The 19,222-nt window shown below is 34.4% G+C and overlaps 8 protein-coding genes and 1 long non-coding RNA gene across 13 annotated transcripts; 4 read left to right on the plus strand and 5 right to left on the minus strand.

Annotated features, from left to right (window-relative positions):
- Positions 1 to 107: 107 nt before the first annotated feature.
- LOC105216209 (translation machinery-associated protein 7 homolog) lies at positions 108 to 725 on the plus strand. The gene is made up of 2 exons (XM_011190592.3): positions 108 to 265; positions 365 to 725. The coding sequence occupies exon 2, from the start codon at positions 380 to 382 to the stop codon at positions 572 to 574; it is 195 nt and encodes a 64-aa protein (XP_011188894.2). The 5' UTR covers positions 108 to 265; positions 365 to 379; the 3' UTR covers positions 575 to 725.
- LOC105216208 (ribokinase) lies at positions 670 to 3,969 on the minus strand. Of its 4 annotated transcripts, none has more exons than XM_054232553.1 (6): positions 3,819 to 3,969; positions 1,775 to 1,907; positions 1,621 to 1,710; positions 1,425 to 1,553; positions 1,166 to 1,362; positions 670 to 1,105 (listed from the first exon to the last, which is right to left on the minus strand). In XM_054232553.1, exons 2-6 carry the CDS (start codon positions 1,784 to 1,786, stop codon positions 757 to 759), a joined length of 777 nt encoding a protein of 258 aa, XP_054088528.1. In that variant the 5' UTR covers positions 1,787 to 1,907; positions 3,819 to 3,969; the 3' UTR covers positions 670 to 756. The 4 variants fall into 4 exon arrangements, with proteins under 4 accessions (XP_054088528.1, XP_054088526.1, XP_011188893.1 ...); XM_054232551.1 differs by lacking the exon at positions 3,819 to 3,969 and adding an exon at positions 2,537 to 2,568; XM_011190591.2 differs by lacking the exon at positions 3,819 to 3,969 and adding an exon at positions 1,976 to 2,174.
- Positions 3,970 to 5,162: 1,193 nt separating this feature from the next.
- On the minus strand, positions 5,163 to 9,726 carry LOC105216212 (uncharacterized). Of its 2 annotated transcripts, none has more exons than XM_011190596.3 (2): positions 9,078 to 9,726; positions 5,163 to 8,651 (listed from the first exon to the last, which is right to left on the minus strand). In XM_011190596.3, the coding sequence occupies exon 2, from the start codon at positions 8,628 to 8,630 to the stop codon at positions 6,033 to 6,035; it is 2,598 nt and encodes an 865-aa protein (XP_011188898.1). In that variant the 5' UTR covers positions 8,631 to 8,651; positions 9,078 to 9,726; the 3' UTR covers positions 5,163 to 6,032. The 2 variants fall into 2 exon arrangements, with proteins under 2 accessions (XP_011188898.1, XP_028898694.1); XM_029042861.2 differs by lacking the exon at positions 9,078 to 9,726 and adding an exon at positions 8,755 to 9,018.
- A 154-nt stretch (positions 9,727 to 9,880) lies between these two features.
- On the plus strand, positions 9,881 to 11,061 carry LOC105216215 (26S proteasome non-ATPase regulatory subunit 8). The gene is made up of 4 exons (XM_011190598.2): positions 9,881 to 10,091; positions 10,171 to 10,346; positions 10,412 to 10,619; positions 10,695 to 11,061. The coding sequence occupies exons 1-4, from the start codon at positions 9,984 to 9,986 to the stop codon at positions 10,998 to 11,000; spliced, it is 798 nt and encodes a 265-aa protein (XP_011188900.1). The 5' UTR covers positions 9,881 to 9,983; the 3' UTR covers positions 11,001 to 11,061.
- Positions 11,060 to 11,457, minus strand: LOC105216214 (uncharacterized). The gene has a single exon (XM_011190597.3). It carries the CDS (start codon positions 11,455 to 11,457, stop codon positions 11,143 to 11,145), a length of 315 nt encoding a protein of 104 aa, XP_011188899.1. The 3' UTR covers positions 11,060 to 11,142.
- On the minus strand, positions 11,387 to 12,369 carry LOC105216216 (uncharacterized protein C1orf131). The gene has a single exon (XM_011190599.3). It carries the CDS (start codon positions 12,264 to 12,266, stop codon positions 11,712 to 11,714), a length of 555 nt encoding a protein of 184 aa, XP_011188901.1. The 5' UTR covers positions 12,267 to 12,369; the 3' UTR covers positions 11,387 to 11,711.
- Positions 12,370 to 12,579: 210 nt separating this feature from the next.
- Positions 12,580 to 14,911, plus strand: LOC105216217 (nucleolar complex protein 4 homolog A). Its single transcript, XM_011190601.3, has 6 exons — positions 12,580 to 12,892; positions 12,986 to 13,103; positions 13,161 to 13,814; positions 13,878 to 14,213; positions 14,277 to 14,470; positions 14,534 to 14,911. Exons 1-6 carry the CDS (start codon positions 12,743 to 12,745, stop codon positions 14,648 to 14,650), a joined length of 1,569 nt encoding a protein of 522 aa, XP_011188903.1. The 5' UTR covers positions 12,580 to 12,742; the 3' UTR covers positions 14,651 to 14,911.
- LOC105216218 (nuclear speckle splicing regulatory protein 1) lies at positions 14,815 to 16,452 on the plus strand. The gene is made up of 3 exons (XM_011190602.3): positions 14,815 to 14,956; positions 15,017 to 15,175; positions 15,233 to 16,452. The coding sequence occupies exons 2-3, from the start codon at positions 15,030 to 15,032 to the stop codon at positions 16,377 to 16,379; spliced, it is 1,293 nt and encodes a 430-aa protein (XP_011188904.2). The 5' UTR covers positions 14,815 to 14,956; positions 15,017 to 15,029; the 3' UTR covers positions 16,380 to 16,452.
- A 198-nt stretch (positions 16,453 to 16,650) lies between these two features.
- On the minus strand, positions 16,651 to 18,274 carry LOC128922052 (uncharacterized). Its single transcript, XR_008471328.1, has 3 exons — positions 18,118 to 18,274; positions 17,032 to 17,988; positions 16,651 to 16,951 (listed from the first exon to the last, which is right to left on the minus strand). It is a non-coding gene; the product is annotated as an uncharacterized LOC128922052 (long non-coding RNA).
- Positions 18,275 to 19,222: the final 948 nt, after the last annotated feature.

Here is a 19,222-nt window from a genome sequence, read left to right on the forward strand (position 1 = left end):
AAAACGTAATATTTTAATGTTTATACAGATTTATAAATTAATAAATAAATTTCTGTAATAGAAAAACAACAATTTATGAGGTGCATTTAAAGATTTTATATATATAAAGTGGCCCAATATAGCTCCTATTCATAAATATCGATTAAACAACATTTCATCGTCGATGAAAAAATGAAATCACATCCATATTTGCGGATAAAACGTCAAAAGTCATAAGAAAAAGCCAAATAGTATAGTATTTCGTTAACGTGTGTGCACGAGTTAGGTAAATTTAGATACCCCTTCAGACACATAAATTTCATTGAAAAATAGTGTGATTTATAATTCTACAAATCTAATATTTCACTTTTAAACCAACTTTTAGTAAAACTGCTTGAAAATGTCTGGTCGTGAGGGCGGAAAAAAGAAACCACTGAAGGCACCTAAGAAGGAGAGTAAGGAGATGGATGATGACGAGATTGCCTTCAAGAAAAAACAGAAGGAAGCACAAAAGGCACTGGAACAAGCGAAACAACGTGCTTCACAAAAGGGTCCATTGGTAGGAGGAGGCATCAAGAAATCGGGAAAGAAATGATACTACCGCAGGCATATTAGTAAATCTTATAACGTACATAGCTACATAAATGTTGCACGTCGTAACACATGCGAAACAAAAAAAATATATATATGTAAAATCGCCGAGGAAAACCAGACTTTATTTAATAAATTTTTGTAAATAAGAAAAATTTGGTTTACATATTGTGTTTGTACAATTGTTTATATTTCGTTCCACTCAAATTCTGTTTGTTTGGTAACTTGTTCCAGTTTCGGGAAACTTGCTTGTGTACCCTGGTGTCCCACAGAGTAGGCAGCAACTTGATTAGCTGCGCCTATTAGTTGATGCCATGGGAAATCTGGGAAATGTGACATATAATACGCCAATGCTCCTATAAAGGCATCACCAGCTCCAGTTGTATCGACAACATTGCTCACTCTTGGTGCCGGTACATGTATAAATATCTCCGGGTCTTCACGCCTAGCATAAACAGCACCCGCTGGGCCTAATGTGATAATTACATTTTTAGCGCCCATTTCAAGTAGTCGTTCCATTGCCACCTTTGCTTGCCTAGAACAATTAAAATGTTTTTTTTTTAATATGCATATATAAAATCATATTTATAATTACGTCAAGGATGATATTTTATCACAGCCAGTTGTTAATGCTGCTTCAGTTTCGTTTAGGCATAATATGGTAGCGGATTTTATTAGATCAACTGGTGTATTTTCCAATGCAGGCGCTGTATTTAGTATCGATATGCCCTTAAAGGCACGCAAAGCTTCTAATGTTGCACTAAGTGGTGTCTCTAACTGGCAGACTAATACCTTTAATATGTAAGGAAAATCAATGGAAAAAATACAAATAAAATGTATTTTTTTTTTCTTACTTTAGCCGAGTTGAACAACAATTTGGATTTATTCACATCTTCTGCACTCAACAAATTGTTCGCACCAACAACGATAATTATGTGATTTTCTCCACTATCTGAGACACTTATTTGCGCAATACCTGTAGTCTGAGATAGTCAAAAAATTTAGTTAATTAGTTATTTAGTTTCGTTTAGAAACTTTTCAATTACTAACCTCTCCTTTACACTTTTGTACATAATCGACATTCACATGCTCGGACCGCAGATGTTCTAGGTATTTGGAACCCCACGTATCATCACCCAACTATAAAAGCAATATTGTTAATTATGTATATATATTAAATATATGCACGTATTTTGTTCCGCACTTTTGCTATCATGGCTGTCTTAGCACCAAGTCGCGCTGCCGCAACACATTGGTTTGCTCCTTTACCACCAAATCCTGTCTTGAATTCGTGGCCATGTAAAGTCTCACCAGGCTTAGGCAGCCGACTGGCGTATCTGTAAGGAAGGTTTAATAAACATTTTGGTATGGTTAGCAAATCGTATATCTGTATGTTTGTATTTACGCCACAAAATCAACAATTGCTGAACCAAACACCAGCACGTCCATTTTTAATTGTTTTTGTCCAAAAAAGAATTTAAATAAATTTAGTATATATTTTTTTTCAAACTACTATTTCCAATTGTTGACAATACATATACTATATATTGTAATTGTCAATAAACTTTCTCAAACGCGCTTTGGCTAGATTTTCTCCTCAGAGTTTTTACCGTCTGACAGCTACAAATTCAAAGTGGCTATTTTTATTGCGATTATCTCGTTGGTACTCATAATTTCTTTTAAAAAGTGTTTGTTTTATTATCACCTACATATATACATATGCAAACTGATAACAGAAATTCGACACTTGCAGCAACCACTTTTACTACATACACATACTCTTTTAAGCAGTTGCTTATATACACAGATATATGTAGTTATAGGATAAAGTACAATAATGCTATTAAATTTGTAATTAATTTTGAGATAAATAATATAAATGTATTGTATTAAGTACTAACTTTGAAGCTTACACACCATAATTTCATGTAAACATTTATAGTCTGACGCATATGACCTTAACAACCTGCAATAGTGTTGCATTAAAAGATCACAAATGCGATAAGCTCTATTCAAGTGGATTTTTCCAATATATAAGCGTACTATTTACATAAATATTTGTTTCTATACACAATTCATTAAATTTTAACTAGTTTAAATAATGCCTGATATTAAGTAATGCGTATGCAAAAACCTTGTATGCATAACCTATATGCTAAATCAATGCATTGTATTTGTTTTGTAGAGTACTTTTTTTGTTGATAGGGCAACAACAAAAATATCATAGTTAAATATTTATCTGTAGACATTGGCAAGCCTTTAAATATTTATTTTAAACGAAGGTTTATATTACATATAATTCTAATATTCTACTGAGATGAAAATTATAAATGAATCTTTTGCGTTGGTTCATAACACAGACAATTTTTGAATATACATATTTACCTAAATGATAATTTGATTTGATTTTTAATTTTAAAATTTTTTATTCTTAAATTAAAAATAAAAATATTATATACTTAATATTCTTACATTAACAAAAACTTATTGCTATTGGATTCAGCAAAATTAAAATATTTTTTATATACATTTTCTATTTTATATTTTTATAATTTCAAGGTAAATACAAAATTCACATATTTATTTTCATAAATATACATATATATTATAAATAATATATTGTATGTATGTCTAACTAAATATTTGTCATCGTTATGCTAATATATAAATTTAAATGGAGTTAGTAATTATAAAAAAATTAAGATAAAGTATTTGGACATATATTTTTAAAATATGTTTTGGCATTAGTTATTAGTAGTGTTTTAAGTAATTCTCGGAGAGATATTCGCATTTTTTATTTATATTTAAAAAATAAATAAATAAGAATCGAATCTTTTACATTTTTGAACCAAACAAATAAAATAAAAAAGTAATATAATTTTAACCAAAATTTTTAATATAATTTTTTTGGAATTATATTTACTTTAATGTTTTATAACTACACAGATTTACAATTCTGCCTATAAGTCTTAGGATCGAAGCATAGATATATGCCATGAAATATAGAAATTTATACTGAGTATAGAAAAGGCCTATGTACCAGTTGCCACTTTTTATATCGTTCTCAAAAAAGTAATAGAAGCTATATCCCATATACCGTTGATATGAATATCCGATGTGGGATCTTAGGTGAATATAATCTTTTTAATTTCTCAAAATAAAATTAACAATAACGCGAAGGGATAAATATACAAGACTATTAGAGATTTTTATAACGTGAATGCCGTAAGTTGTGATATACTATATACCTTGATATAATCGTAGTAGTATCCGGCAGTTACTGATTCAGGTCTTTCAATCAGTAACTGCCGGATCTAGGAGCCAATATCTAAAATGCACAATTAATCCAATTAGCACACGTCCGCTGATGATTTAGATTGACAAAGTAACTCATTTTATAAAATAAAGCCCAAATCGCGGATTCTTGTGAGTTATTATATATATGTATTAGAATAATGAAAACAGTATTGGTAAACGTTAAATCCCACACGTAGGTCGAGTTATATATGATTTATATATTTATTATACAAATATGCAATTAAATTATTTATTTACATAATATTTAATAATACATTTTCGCAACTTGTTGGTAAATTGCACATTATGCAGGTCCAAATCAAATATATATTTTCATAAATTTAAAAATAATTTACCAGTAATTTAAATTATGTGACATAGTGTATATATATAATTATTATATACTTCTTGCGAGATATAGAATTAACTGAAATTTAATAATTAATAAACTTTATTTATATTTTTAATAAAATAAAATTCGAATATGATAAATAGTGTTGGTCAACATAAACAGTGTTGGTAAAATTATTATTATTTTTTTATTATTTAGAATTTTTAGCAATTTCTGTCTAATATGAAGAATTTAAATGAAGTAATAATTAAAAAATTTTCAGAATTCTACGAAAAATATTGATGCCAGTTTTTCATATCATTAATATTATGAAATTAGTAGCATGAGTATAACACACTTGTCTTTAAGGAAAACTGAATGAGTTTTATAAAAGCACTTCTTGCAAGTTTAACTCCTCATAAAGAAGGCTTATATATCTACTTTCTATATATCAACTTCATATATAACACCGATATTTGATTTAAATCTCAAATATATATATCACTCTGTCGTCGAACGCACTCCTTCGGCGTTGCCACCCTGACGAAAATGATGCAAAGCGTTGCCACTACGTTAACGTAAATAAAAACAATAATTTTTACTCAGTTATTCTTTATTAGCAAAGTAAAGCAAATACATATTATGGGTATTCAATAGATCAAGGAAAAATAAAATTGTACAGGTCCTTTAAGGGGTTGCAAAGGTCTTCAGTAATGCCGATTTCGACACATGTATATCTAACATTTTAAAAAATGATATATGCATTTCCAATAAAAAACAAAAATTGTGCAGTAGTTATATGGCCATTTCGAAAAATTCTGGTTGTTAATGAATTTTTAAACATGTTCAGCAATTGTTAAATAAACAAACACTTCATACTTCACCTCCATCTGCCAAGCGAGTTATAGGCATCAAAGTAAAGCTTTTATATAAACATAAAAAATTGGTTTATTATACCAACCGCTTGATTTTTTTCGTGTAGAAATTTTATAAATTAGATTTAAGTAGGCTATTAATGGCTATAATAAAATACTTAATTGTTACATAACTAAAAATAACCATAATTATTTTAACAAAATTGAGAGATGTTTTTTCATTTTGTTTTTTTTTTCTTTTCACTACTACTGAAAGACTTTACAAATGTACTATGTAATATATGCAATAGCTACACATTATATATGTGTAGAGCTTTTATATTTTAACTTCTCTCTTCTTGGCAAAAAAAAATCCTTTTTAAATGAAATATGTCAAGTTCATTGTGAAGTATTTGATTTTCAACACCTACGCACTAGTGTTTTTGTAATTAAAAAGTTCAATGAACTCTTTAATCGGTTTTTATAAATATGGACCCAGACTTAACCATAATCCTATGCAAGTTATAGTTTATATATACACAAATTTTTTATACTACGAGTATATAATATATATCGTTGCAAAATTATTTGCATTTTTCTAACGCTATGTTTGCAAAAATTATGAACCTTATGTAGTCGTATTAACCATTAGTGTATATGCAATTAAATGTTATTGTGATATCTGCTTAAGAAAGTCTTACAATGTACAAACAATAATTTTGCAACGATATAGATAAAATCTGTGCACTCATATGATTGTTTAATATTACATGCCTAAGTAATTCAATTACAGTTTTTCGATTAATTAATGTGAAAACTCTTATCCGAGTTTTGCAATTTAAGCTATTTTGGTTTATAACTTAAATTTAAACGAGAATTTATATCGAATTAATGTATGTTGTTATGTGGTCCTGGGCATATACATACAAAGAACTGTAATGAGTTTTTGTTTGTGCCATTTATTATTTTGGTCACATCGCCTATTGTATTGTATTTGTCGGCTCAACGAGCGAACTTTGCAGTGTTAACGAATCCACAATTTGCAGCAATATTTCGACATCCTTCTGTGAATTGATTGTGCTGGGCGCACCAACCATTTTGACATTTTTGCCCTCGATGTTCGTAAAGAATGTTTTGTTTTTAAATATGACAGCTCTATCGTAAGGAAGTCGCGATTTCGTGCGATCATTAACTGAGCGACGAAACATTACACATGACGGCTGATATCGACCACGATCGTTTTCTGAGATATTGTACTCCTTCAGATCTCCCGTATATGTTATCATGTTTGTTTTCGCTACCATTGATGGTGATAGTTCGTGTAACGTCACTTTACTCTTCCAGTCCTCACTGGGTAGATTAATGTGTGCAGCTACGTTGGCCAGTTTAATAAGCGGTATTTCCAGTATATTTCGTGCAACTTTCGGCGTCACTTCTTCGGGTACGATGACGTACCATGTTTCAAAACAGGTAATTTTCTTAATTATTTTATCACCTTGGCGTGAGATCACTACTTTTTCCGGTGAAATTTTACGTTGCACAATATTTTTAGCTGGTTGTCGATTCAGCGCTGCTTTCGAGTTTTCCTTTAACGACGGCGCTGTTTTCTTTTGAGTGTACGGTGTGCTGGCAGGAAGTTTATTTTTACCAAGCTCAAACGATTCATCTGGATCATCAAAATCCTCATCTGGGTCGGCAATCTCATTTGCATCTTCCTCCTCATCCTCATCATCATCTTCGTCCCCATCAAAGGAAAGCGGATAAATTTCGTCGTCTGCCGAATCATCGAAATTTGCTATCATCGGCTTAACTGGTTGGGTTTTCTTTGCCACCATAGAATTAAGTATACGTGGAGCTGGTCTATCTTGTGATGTGTTTGTATTCGCTTTATTTCGTACTCCCGAACTATTCGCTGTCGTTGTTCTCTTAAGTAGTGTGTGATTGAGAATTTTCTGCGTTGGCTTTTTTGTTGTGGTCAATGGACTTTTCGAACGATTAGGATCGCTGGCTTTTTCGGCAAGCAAACCTTTACGACGCCCAGGACCAGGTTTATATTCATTTACTTTAACTGGCTCAGCTGTCTCGGGCTCCGTATTTACACTTTCATCTGGTTTCTGTGGTTTTCCAGCCTTCGATATTAGCACATCACCTTTCTTGTTAATTATATCGTTGATATTGACAATTGTAAATGTTGGCATGGTTTCGAAATCATCTGTATTCGAAGAAGGTGAATCGGTTAATTTATTTTCACCACCTTCTTCAGTGTTCTCCTCCTTAGGCGATTTTGTAATTTTCGGTGTTGCGGGAGAAGCGCTCCGATGTTTTTCAACCGCTAGTATTCTAGCATTTTGTGTTTTATTTGTTGATGTTATTAAAGTACGTGTTGTTGTTGTAGTTGACGATGCACTATTATTGATGCTACGCATAGTCTGTAGATATTTACTTTGCTGTAATTTAATCGGTACATTATCGCCATCAATTAGTGTACGTTTCTCTATAATTGTTGTATTGCGTTTGACATGTTCATTTTCTAATGCACTGCTTTTTATTTTGGCTAATTTGTTTCCATTGAGTGTTGGATTGGCCTTCCTTACTAACATGCTAATGTCATTGGAACTCGAACTTTTAACGTCGCGTTCTATTAACGATTTTGTTAGCAATATACGTTTTCGAGCAACACCAGCCGATTCATTATCATTATCACTACTACTACCCGCAGTCATAGTTTCATTGTGCTTACGTTTAATGCCCACCGATGGCTCAATTGATCTATTTACACTTGCGGCATATGACTTTCGCAATAATTGTAGTTGTGAAGACTGTGATTTATACATAGAAGTCGGGGTAGGCCGAGGAGCTGGTGCAGGAGTAGTTGTTGGAGTTGGTGGTACATTTTTTCGAGGTCGTCCACGCTTCTTTACAGGCGCTACAACAACTTTAGGTTCGTCTGAGAAATCGGAATCACTTTCCTTTTCGATTTCTTTGTATAGCTTATCTACTTCATCATCATCGAAATCGTTGGCACCCAATTCGTCGCTAGAGTCTTTATTGAAAAAGTCATCCGAACTACTTGTCGACCGTTTTCGTTGTTTCTCCGGAACAATAGTTGGCCGTTTCATTGATGTTCCTGCAAGTGCCGACACATTCCTAATAATCTTTGGTGTAACCATATCCTCACTTGCATATTTGGGATTTGGTTTTATTGCTCGCCTTGAACGACCTGCTGCTATTGTAGGTGGTGGTTGTTCAGGAACAACGGGTTTCGGTGTTGCGGTCTTATGACCTTTCAAAGGAGTTTTATACTTGTCTCTCATTTCTTTGGCCTTTGCTAAATTTTGTGTTGAAATTGGAGTAGAAGCACTTAGTGTAATTGATGTACTGCTTTCCTCTGCAATGGGTCGCTTCTTAAGTGGTCCTTTAAATTTTTTCTCGTCAGAATGTTGTTGCACGTTTCCACGTAAGCTCACACCACTAGCTCTGGTTTGTTTTAATGGGGGTGATGGGACTTTTTCCAATCGTACGACACAAGAACGCGTTTTCTTCGCCTCGACGACGTTAGCTTTTTTACCAACGCGCATCCTTAGTTCACATGTATTTTGCTGTAGATGAAAGAATTAACATTTTAAAATTAGCAGTTGATTTTGAATAAACGAAATAGATGCGTAAGTGTAAGTTTTAGTTTAAATTTTACAAAATAATTACAAAGATTAGTTGTTTTTATTAGTCAGTGCAATTCATCCCTTAATGATAGGGCCGTGTGGCAACGCTTTAAACCTTTCCACCGATTGTCAAATATTGGCGCGAATAGTAAAAACTCATATAAAGCCACATTACCAAAAATATTTTATATATTTTTTAGGAACTCAAATTCGGTCTGAAGGCAAATTTTCCATCAATTTTGAAGTACTTAGTGCAATCAGTAAAATGCCACCGTTTATATTTTGCAATTCGCCCTACTGTACTTCGTGGCGCGCTTGAAAGAACTCATCTAGTAACATATCACAAATATTTGCATTTATTCTTACTTTTTTCTTAGCTTCCAATTGTCCAGATATAAATATCAAATGTCAAAAAACAATTACATCCACTGTTAATTAACACAAAGCGAAGAGTAAATTATAAAATATTAAAAACACTCCGTTCCAATAGGAGAAAATCTAGGCTATTAATGCACACTCTAAATCAACGAACACGATACGCTGCCGCAACCAAGAGGCAGCGTAAGTTTCTGCGATTTTCTGTTCAATTATATTTCTTATTAGTTTATAGTTTATTTTTACAGAAACTTATGTGCACAAATCTAAATATTATATATTTTTCCTTAAATTTTTAGAAATTGGTGAACCAATAACGCTTTATGACATTTCGATGTGAAGAAACGCAGTCACAACGATATTTTCACAACACTAATTTCACTTTACGAACTCGGTTGGTGCGCATGAAAGAGACATTACGAGCTTATAATAGATTGTGAAAATGGCGTCTTTTTGACATTTACTTAGCCGTATTACGTAAGAGCGAAAGAGATAAAGTGTTCATTCTTGGAAAACAATTGGAGAGTTGCATTTGTAGAAAATGGCGGCCATCTATTTTTTACGAGGCAAATTCTAAGTAGATATATTTATGGTAAAATGTTTAACGTAATGGTCGATATTATAACTAAGCAAATCTAAGAGGTCTTTAATAAGCGTATTTGTGTTGAATGAATATATATTTAACTTATTAAACTAAACACAATTGCAGTTAGTTGTCCAACTTAAAAAATGGTAATAGATTTTGGAGACTGCGTATGTCAGCGCATAGCAGGTGACAAAAACTCTACACTGTCATAAATGACAACACAAAGAGGAGGAAAGCAAAACAACTTACTGAATTTTAGCGTATCATTCTGAAAAGTTTTCTTTCTCATATCCGTTAATAATTTTATAAAAATGACAAATTTGGGTGGAATTGAGAATTTATATAAAGAGCTAAAAGCCGAATGGTCTAAAAAACCGCAAAATCTAAAGAAATGTGGTCAATTGTTGGATGTCTTAAAGGTATTTGGTGTTTCATATAACCTCACAATGGCTGCTAGATTTTGCAAATTCATCGACTTTGTTTTTATCAATAATATAGGTCGAGTTAACTAAGTTAGCTTTCCTGCCCACTGGCGACACGAAGACCAGTAAAAATGAAATGGTTTTAGCACGCGATGTTCTCGAAATTGCCGTGGAATACAGTGTCGCAAATAAGGACATACCGGCCTACGAAAGATACATGTCTCAACTCAAATGTTATTATTATGATTATAAGTATGTACAAATCATTAGCCACCGCTTAATACAATTCTTTTTGCTAAACAACTTTAAATTTTCAGACAAAAGATTGGCGAGTCCGATAATATGTATAAATTGTTAGGCATAAATCTGCTGTATTTGCTGTCTGTAAATCGCGTTTCAGAATTTCACACAGAATTAGAGCTGTTGTCCGCCGACACCATACAAAATAACAAATATATACGTCCTATATTGGCATTGGAGCAATACATAATGGAAGGACGATATAATAAAATTTTCCAAGCAAAGGTAGTAAACATTAACAAATAAACTGGTATTAATTAACCATTAAATATTAAATTTTACATTTTTCACTGTTTACAGAGTTCGGCGCCTTCAGAAATTTATAATCATTTCATGGATATACTACTTAACACCGTACGTGATGAAATCGGAGCTTGTATAGAAAAATCATATGAAAAGATATCGGCCAAAGAAGCAGCGAAACGGTTGAATCTCAATTCTCTTGAGGAAGTCAAAGCTTTTGGCCAAAAACGCAATTGGAATTTGGGCGCTGATGGTATTTACAATTTTGTAGAAAAAACTGCCAAACCAAAAGAAGTATTGCCATCAGTTGAGTTGGCAGAACAAGCTATTTTCTATGCACGTGAATTAGAAATGATTGTTTAATTACATATAATATAAAAATAGTTTGTACTCATCTGCGTAATAAATATAATAACTTGCTATACTTGTTGATCTATTTATTTTGATAATTAATTTTAGTTATTTTTTTTTAACACAATGCTTTATACATGTCGACTACAGCTGTTTACTTTCGGTGTGCTGAAGGTTGAGGCAAGCGATATTTTGCTATTTCGACTTCTGCTTCGGCGTAACTGAAGCGGTTAAATGAGTAGTATTCGGGGACTTTGTAATCACCAGTTGGAGACGCACCGGGACCGAGAGGACCGGAAGCTGGTTTGACAATGTTGCTGCTCAGTCCAGGTACATTGGCATTGACACCTTCGCTACCACTACCACTACCACCTGGTCCCTTCGGAGGTTTGATACCAGCCATATCCTGTGCCGCCTGGTTATAGCCGCGACGTACAATAGTACTCAACGAACGTGATCGGTTGAACATATTTAATATTTACTATTAATTATTGCGAATGGGAAACGAATCTCACTTTGCTTGTGCGAATCACGTAATCACAGCTGATAAATGACAGCCTATACACTGTGACAGAAATATATAATCGATTTTTTAGTATCGGTTTTTGTTTTTAATATCGGAGAAATAAAAACTATCTTTTTTATAATTTTTGTTTGTTATAACAATGTAAATATTTGTAAAAAAAAAAAATAAATTAATATATGTACAATAATTTATTAAATTTATTTTCTTTTCTTCAGTTTTGGCTTAACCACACCATAATTTTGGTCTATTGCTGTTACAGGTGCACGCTTCTTTTGTTGTTTCTCCAACTTTGTTTTACTTCGACACTTAACGGACGCCGCACCGGTCTGAGTTTTGCCCAACTGATGGAATTTCTTTCTTTCCTCTCGTATATTCTTCAAACGCTTGCGTTCATCCAATAAATCTTTGTAATTTTTGTATGGTTTCTTCGGTGCCTTCATTCCCATTTTGATGAGCTGGAACGTTTCCATTTTCTTTTTGTTTTTGGTAACCCGCTGGTTATTCATGGCAAAGTTGAGCACCTCATTCCGTGCTTTCCTGATATCGAACTCCTCTCCTTCATCTTTAGTGTTGCTTCTTTTGGAGTCACCTTTACCTGACTTCTTCGAATCTTGTGCTTCTTCGCCAGCTGAGTTTAGCGATTTTGCAGGATCCTCAAATACCATAGCCTGGAAATCATTTGATTGATTTTTTCGCTGTAATGCTAAAGCGGCACGCGTTGGAACCGGCTTGAAATCCGTAACTACGTTCATTTTCCTGCGAGATTTCCTCCTCGTTTGTTTACTTTTGTATTACAATTGTTGTTTTGTGCACAAAGTATACATTAAAACGTGTTGATCACAATTTTTGTAGTTGCCAACTGTTAAATAATATCAATGAAATATGATTATTATTTAAAATGTGTAATTACTTTAGGATCAAGTATTAAATAATTATTTACTAATCTATATACTAGTATTAATTTATTTAAAACTTGTTTAATTTAGTTCAAATAGTATATTTTAATGAAGTAAAATAAAACTTAAGTAGGTTGGCAACACATTTCGTTGAAGTTGTTGTTGCCCTCACATCGTCTACGATTTTTACTTTTTTCTTCACGTTTGCTGATCAAACGCGATTTTGTTGTACAGATTATTACATTAAAATTACATTTTAATTAATTTCGCTTACTGCGTAAAATCCAATTAGAGAAAAATTGCTATTAATTGCCGATACTCCCATAATTATAATGACCACGGCTGTAGGATCAGCCGCCACTCTTGCGAATCCCGGAGCGATACGCAGTCAAATATCCAAGGAGCTGCGTGCAAAAGCTAATGATTTCCTTAATTCACGACGCAATGCTAACAATCTTTTGGATATCATTGCACATTTTGAGGTATACATACATATTTACATGCACTTTACAATGCTGATTTCAATTTTAAATTAACACATTATATTAATCTCCTTAATTAATATGCATATCCAGCATTGCGTTAAAGAAAAGCAATCTATTACTGCTGCTCTGTTGACCTTGGAAGTTGTGTTCGTGGAGGTGTTAAAGCGCAGAGAAATGTGTATAACAGGTGTACCACTGAAACCGAAAGGTAAGCATGTAAGCATATATATTTGTTAAAAATTTGTATTCAATTTGGTGCTTGCAGACGATAGTCCGGAGATCAAATATCGTGAATGGCTGCGTCAACGCTACGAGGAAGCCATGAGCCTAATACTTAGCTCTTTCGAAAATGAGAAACCCGCAGAAGCGGCACAAGCACTGGTTTCAAGTATGAAGTTATTAGCGGCAGAGGGCAAACATCCTTTAGATAAGTCAGATGAACCTTGTAAATTTCCCAAGCAACGCCTACGTAATATTCTACAGAAATTAGTTTCTCCTACGAAATCACAAAGCACGCTGCTACAGCGCTTTAAGGAATATTCCGAATATCTGGATGTGGTGTTCTACAGTTGGAAATTAATGCAGCAACTAGCTTCGCGTGCTGCCTTCGCCAATGAAATCTTTGCCTGTAACTATTTGGAACTCATAAATGTTTTGCCTGTGACCGGAGAACTGCACGAACAACAAAAGTTATTATGCATAACGCAATCAGGCGTAGAATCTGCACAACCCGAATGTTTTGACTATGCACCAATCAAGAAGTGTATTAATAAAGTATGGTTGTGTCTAATGCAGTGGACAGACGGTATACAGGAGACTGTGCATAGGCAAATGCTTATCATATTGCTGGAACGTGTTTTGCCACACTTGGAAAAGCCAATACTGTTAACAGATTTTCTTATGGACTCACTGGATTGCGGTAAGTAACATGAAAATTGTTTTAATTTTGTGCGATAATTTAAAGTATAACCTTATATTGCAGGTGGTCCCGTTAGCTTGCTTGCATTGCAAGGTATTTTCACGCTAATACAGAAGCACAACATTACGTATCCAAATATTTACGAAAAGCTGTATTCCATGTTTGAACCCGAAATTTTCCATACCAAGTTTAAAGCACGCCTCTTTTATCTGGCGGACATTTTCTTAAGCTCTACACATTTGCCAGAAAATTTAGTAGCAGCATTTGTTAAACGCCTGGCACGTTTAAGTTTAATCGCACCGCCACAAGATTCTATAATTATTTTACATTTCATTGGTAACTTGATACTACGTCATTCTGGCTTAAAACGACTCATTTGTGCACAGGCTGTTATTGAAGGTATGAAAAATGTGTTATAGCAGTAAAATGGCAGTTATGATTTTGCTTTATATATGCTCTTAGTTTCGCGTGATCCTTTCATCATGGAAGAACGTGATCCGACAAAATCAAATGCGTTAGATAGTTCGTTATGGGAAGTGGTCTCATTGCAAAGACACGCCATACCAGCAGTAGCGAATGCGGCACGTTTTATATCACAACCTTTACCAACTACTGAGTGGGACTTGTCTTCGGTGCTTGAGTTAAAAGAAGATGATGTAAGTAAAATCATATAGAATGCGCATTACAATTACTACGTTATTAATTACTTCATTACTTAGATTTTCGATCAGGAGATCTCCAAAAAGAGCAAACAGTATGCGTTAGCTTTTGAACGACCACAATCACTATATTTACCACATGACGATAAAGTTAATCAGTACTGGAATTTGTTCTAAATCTTATATAAATACGTAAATGTAAATACTAAGTGGTGTCGCACTTTGTGCTGCAGTAGTGGTAGCCTGTTGCAGAGCTACATACTACCTGCCATGACGGAGAAAATAATTTTCTTTACTCTGTGAACTCGTAGAATTTAACGTTAAATACACTTGAATTCTTCAGTATATTTAAATCAATTTAGTCGTCGTGTTTATATAATTATAAGTGTAATGGAAAGGCTATGTATTGTTCAAAATAAAACTTACGTGTGTACATAAGGTTACTTGTGGTTGTTATTTAAATTAGCGCGAATAAAAGAAAAGGCATGAAAGGAAATGAAAGCTTCATAAATGGGGACTTTTAAATTTTGTTTTGGATTTCAGTAATAGATTCTTTATGCGTACTCTTATTGGATTGTTGCAGTTCGATAACAATATATTTGATCCGTGCGACGCCGTTATCGATAATATCATACTGTATGCCATCTCTAGGTGGACGCCGCAAAGTAGTTGTACTGGCGCTATTTGCAAAATGTCTAAACAGTGAGTGCAAATTAAAATTATTATTTAGGTGCTCTTAATTGCTTTGAATATTTGCAGATATGGTCTTATCATACCTGGACAACAAAAGAAACAAGATGAACCAACCGCTGCTGCTCGGCCCGTATCCAAACCGTCTATATTTGATGAAAGCTCCTCCGATGACGAGAGCAGACCACAGTTTAAACCACGCATAAGTGTAGCGCAAGGACCTAGTTTAATGGAACGACGAATTGCACGTACCATGCAGGAGAAGGCATTAAAGGAAGATCCTACGGTTTTTCAGTATGATGAACTTTACGATGAAATGGAGAGTAAGCGAGAACAAGAGCAAGAAGTTAAAAGCAAAGAACCGAAGAAGCCCAAATATATTGGACGTTTAATGGAGTTCGCTGAACGTCGCAAGCTGGAAAACGAGCTTAGGGTGGAGAGACAAGTGCAAAAAGAACGCGAGGAGGAGGGTGAGGAATTCAAGGACAAAGAAAGTTTTGTAACCTCAACTTATCGTAAGAAGTTGGAAGAAATGCGAAAGCTGCAGGAACAAGAAAAGCGCGATGAGTACTTGGAAGCAATCGGCGATGTGACGAAACAAAAAGATTTAGATGGTTTCTATAGGCATTTATTTGAACAGAAAACTGGGTCGACTAAAGAGGTTAAGAAACCGGAACTACCCGTGGTTACATCTGCCGGCGATGAAGATGATGTAGCATATAAACCAATAAAGTCTGGCAAAGTACCGCAGCAACGTAGCTACCGCAAACGTCGTGCTTCCGATGAAATGGAGGAAGAAGACGCTGCCAATACAGAAGCGGAGATCAAAAAAGTGCATTTACAAAACAATATCGATGCAGATTCGGACTTTAGCATTGATTCATCATCTGATGATGATGAAGAGGAATCTAAAAAAGCCGTAGCCGATAAAACGGTTGAGCAGACTAAAGGTTTAGCAGCACACAATAATGCAAACACAACCGCTTTAAATCTTGACGCTTTAAAGAAAGAAAAACCCGATGAAAAAATCGAAAAGAACGATTCAAAAACTGAATTGCCTGCTCCAATAGTGTCAAGTGAAACCTGTGATTTGGTCGAAGTAAAACCCAAGGTCAAAATAGATAAGACTGCTATATGGAAGAAACGTACTGTTGGTGCAGTTTATGAGGCGGCCGTACAACGTTATTATGAACGGCGAGCAGCGAGGACAGGATAAGCCTGTTTTATAGAAATAAGAAGAAATAAGAATAGTCAAGATTTTAGTCAATCAATCAATATACATTTATAAGGTAATTAAAAAAATTAAGCTTTGAATGCATTTAAAAAATATAATGCATATTTACATATAGACGAGTATACATACATATATCTATGTAGGGAAATTTTTAATATTTAAACGTCTATAAAAAAGAGATTGAAATCGATGAACTAACTACGAATACTGCTAATTTATGGTATAATATACATATGTTCATTATCTTGTACCAATTATAATTGCGTAAGGCGTCGTTGGTGACTATTGCATTATTCACCTTTCTCAGCGTACATTCTTGAAAAAATTTCAATATTCTATATACATACATACATTTATTCTATAAATATTAAGTTGTTGGGCAAAAAACTCTCGACGGACGATTCCACACATCTGTCAACACTATTGGAAAATAGTTTTATAGTACACGATTCCTGGTCTGGCCTGGTAATTTTGGAGAAAACAATCGTCAAAGAAGATATTTTCGAACTCTGGTGGCTTGTATGATGCATTTGCCGAGGCGGTTATCTTTGAGTCTGTGTATATATGTGTGTGAAGTATAAATCATTCTTTATATATGGAGCAGTAATATTTAAAATTTGTTGGAATATCTTACAATACAAATCGGAGTCGTACTGCATCTGCAGATAAATAGTTGGTAAAGATGTTGGTTGACGCTCTTGGAATGATGTTTGGGCCTTGTAGCAAAAATTTTAAAATGTAGTTGGTGCAATCCGAGTATTCCGTTCCAATATGGGATGACTGATTGCAGAGCAGTTCGTAGTTTTTGTTTTTGTAACGATTATCCAGCCATTCCGGAACGGAAAGCATAAGTCTAGTTGTCGAGGTCATATAAGGGGTCGGACCAAAAGGGGTTTTAAATGAGTTGGGCATGCAAAGTGGTGATAAGTATCATGCGGGAATTCATTGCTTGCAGGACATGTATTCTGTATATCGGGCAGAGTAATTCGTTATGACCTCTAACAGCGAACACGAACAATTCGTGTGAAGACATTTTAAGTCACATCAAGAGGCACCAACAGTTTAATTTTTTCGTGTCCAGTTCAGTCGTAAGAAGAGTTAGCCGAGGAATTCGTAGGGTAAAATCATGTCAAATAATAATATTATGACAAATTGGCCATGAATCTTGGAATTCACTCTGAATCCGAAACGAAGGGGTAATAACATCCATATCAAAGGTATTACGGTGCGCATTTCATGGCAGAACTATTTACATCCAGGCGTGTCTATCGCTCCCGTTAGATGACCTCGATGACAACTAGACTTCTGTTTTCTGTTCCAGCAGGGCTGAATAATCGCTACAATAACAACAGCTATCCCAAATATTTGTATAATGGACTTGGATTGAATCTTCGACCGGTTGTTGTTGTTTTTGCTGTAGCGGCGGAAAATATTCCCTCAAATAGTTTTCGAGAAAATACTGCCGAGTTGACAGTCCTTGGTTATGTCAAATCATTTAGATTACTTCCGTTTGCGTAGACCCAACCGATGTGAGAACGGTCTGTGTCAAGGATGCACACCTCTAACCACTAGGCAGCGACAGGCGCTTGTTCTGTAACATAATTTTTAACCCATTTATTAGTGTAGTTCGTTTACTTCCACGCTCTCTACATTCATAAACTTGACACTTTTTGTGATAACCTCAAAATGTTTGGAATGAAAGTGTCACTTTGTCACTCACTTGCAACTGCAATTGCATCATAAAACTGATAAGTCTGAAGTAAATGCTATAACAGCAATTGGGTGACGTTACTCGTCATACACTTGGTCGCACATACCGCTAAGATGTTGCTTGGCAATAGCAACATGTAATGTCCACGTGTCCGTCCGTCCGTCAAGCGTTGTTGAGCTTTGTGTTTGTAAGTGAAGTGAATGTCTGCACGTAGCACGTAGGAGTGCGCATGCCTCGCATGTATGTATGTCTGTATGTATTACGGTTTTACAATGTTGTGCAACAGTTGCATTACACTCAATATAGCTGCTGGCCTGCTGTCACTTTTGATGTGTTCATCACGACGCCGTTTGCCGGAAGGAAATCGCTTGAAATTAATTCCATTTTTTATTTTCGTGTTCGCCGGTCGCACAACCATATGCACCAACATTTGTACGTCCATATAGCGAGACACTTAAGGCGCCGTAGTTATGCTGCACGTCGCGGCTATGAAGTGTTGAATTGCGACAAATTGTTGTTAGTGCATTGTTAGCGTGATGCAACAAAATCCGTAAATATACACACGTTATGTTCAAGTGACTGCAAGCTGAGTCGTAATTGAAGTAAAACATTGAGATGTCACCGGAAATACTTTGTGGTCAAGCGGAAGTGCGGGTTTTTTGTGACATTGTCATAACGCCTTGAGACGTTGAGAGCTGACAAAATTGCTAATTACTAGTGGAAACCACTTTTATTATTATTTTTAAGAATCTTCATCACGCTCAAATTCTATTAAGTTTTTATTTTAGTAGTCCTTAAAGGTACTCTAAAAATCTTATCTTCCTGTTGGTTTTAAAAAAAGAAACGCACCCGTATTTTTATTCAGCAAAGCACTATTAAACGCAACGAGTTTTTTACTTTGTTGATCCTATTCTGCGAAGTATATAGAAATGTGTTTGTAATCAAATCTTCTGAAGCTAACTTGAATATTATCTAGTCAATGATTTTTTAAGTTTTTTCTATGAGATCAGTTAATTATGGGCTCGTTTCTATGTTTTTTGGCTTTTATATCTATTACATTCTACGTTCTATATAGATTTGTCCAAAAGGTTTTCTTCTACAAATTACTTCTTTC

This window comes from Zeugodacus cucurbitae, chromosome 5 (assembly GCF_028554725.1).
Source record: "Zeugodacus cucurbitae isolate PBARC_wt_2022May chromosome 5, idZeuCucr1.2, whole genome shotgun sequence".
In the NCBI taxonomy this organism is placed as follows: domain Eukaryota; kingdom Metazoa; phylum Arthropoda; class Insecta; order Diptera; family Tephritidae; genus Zeugodacus; species Zeugodacus cucurbitae.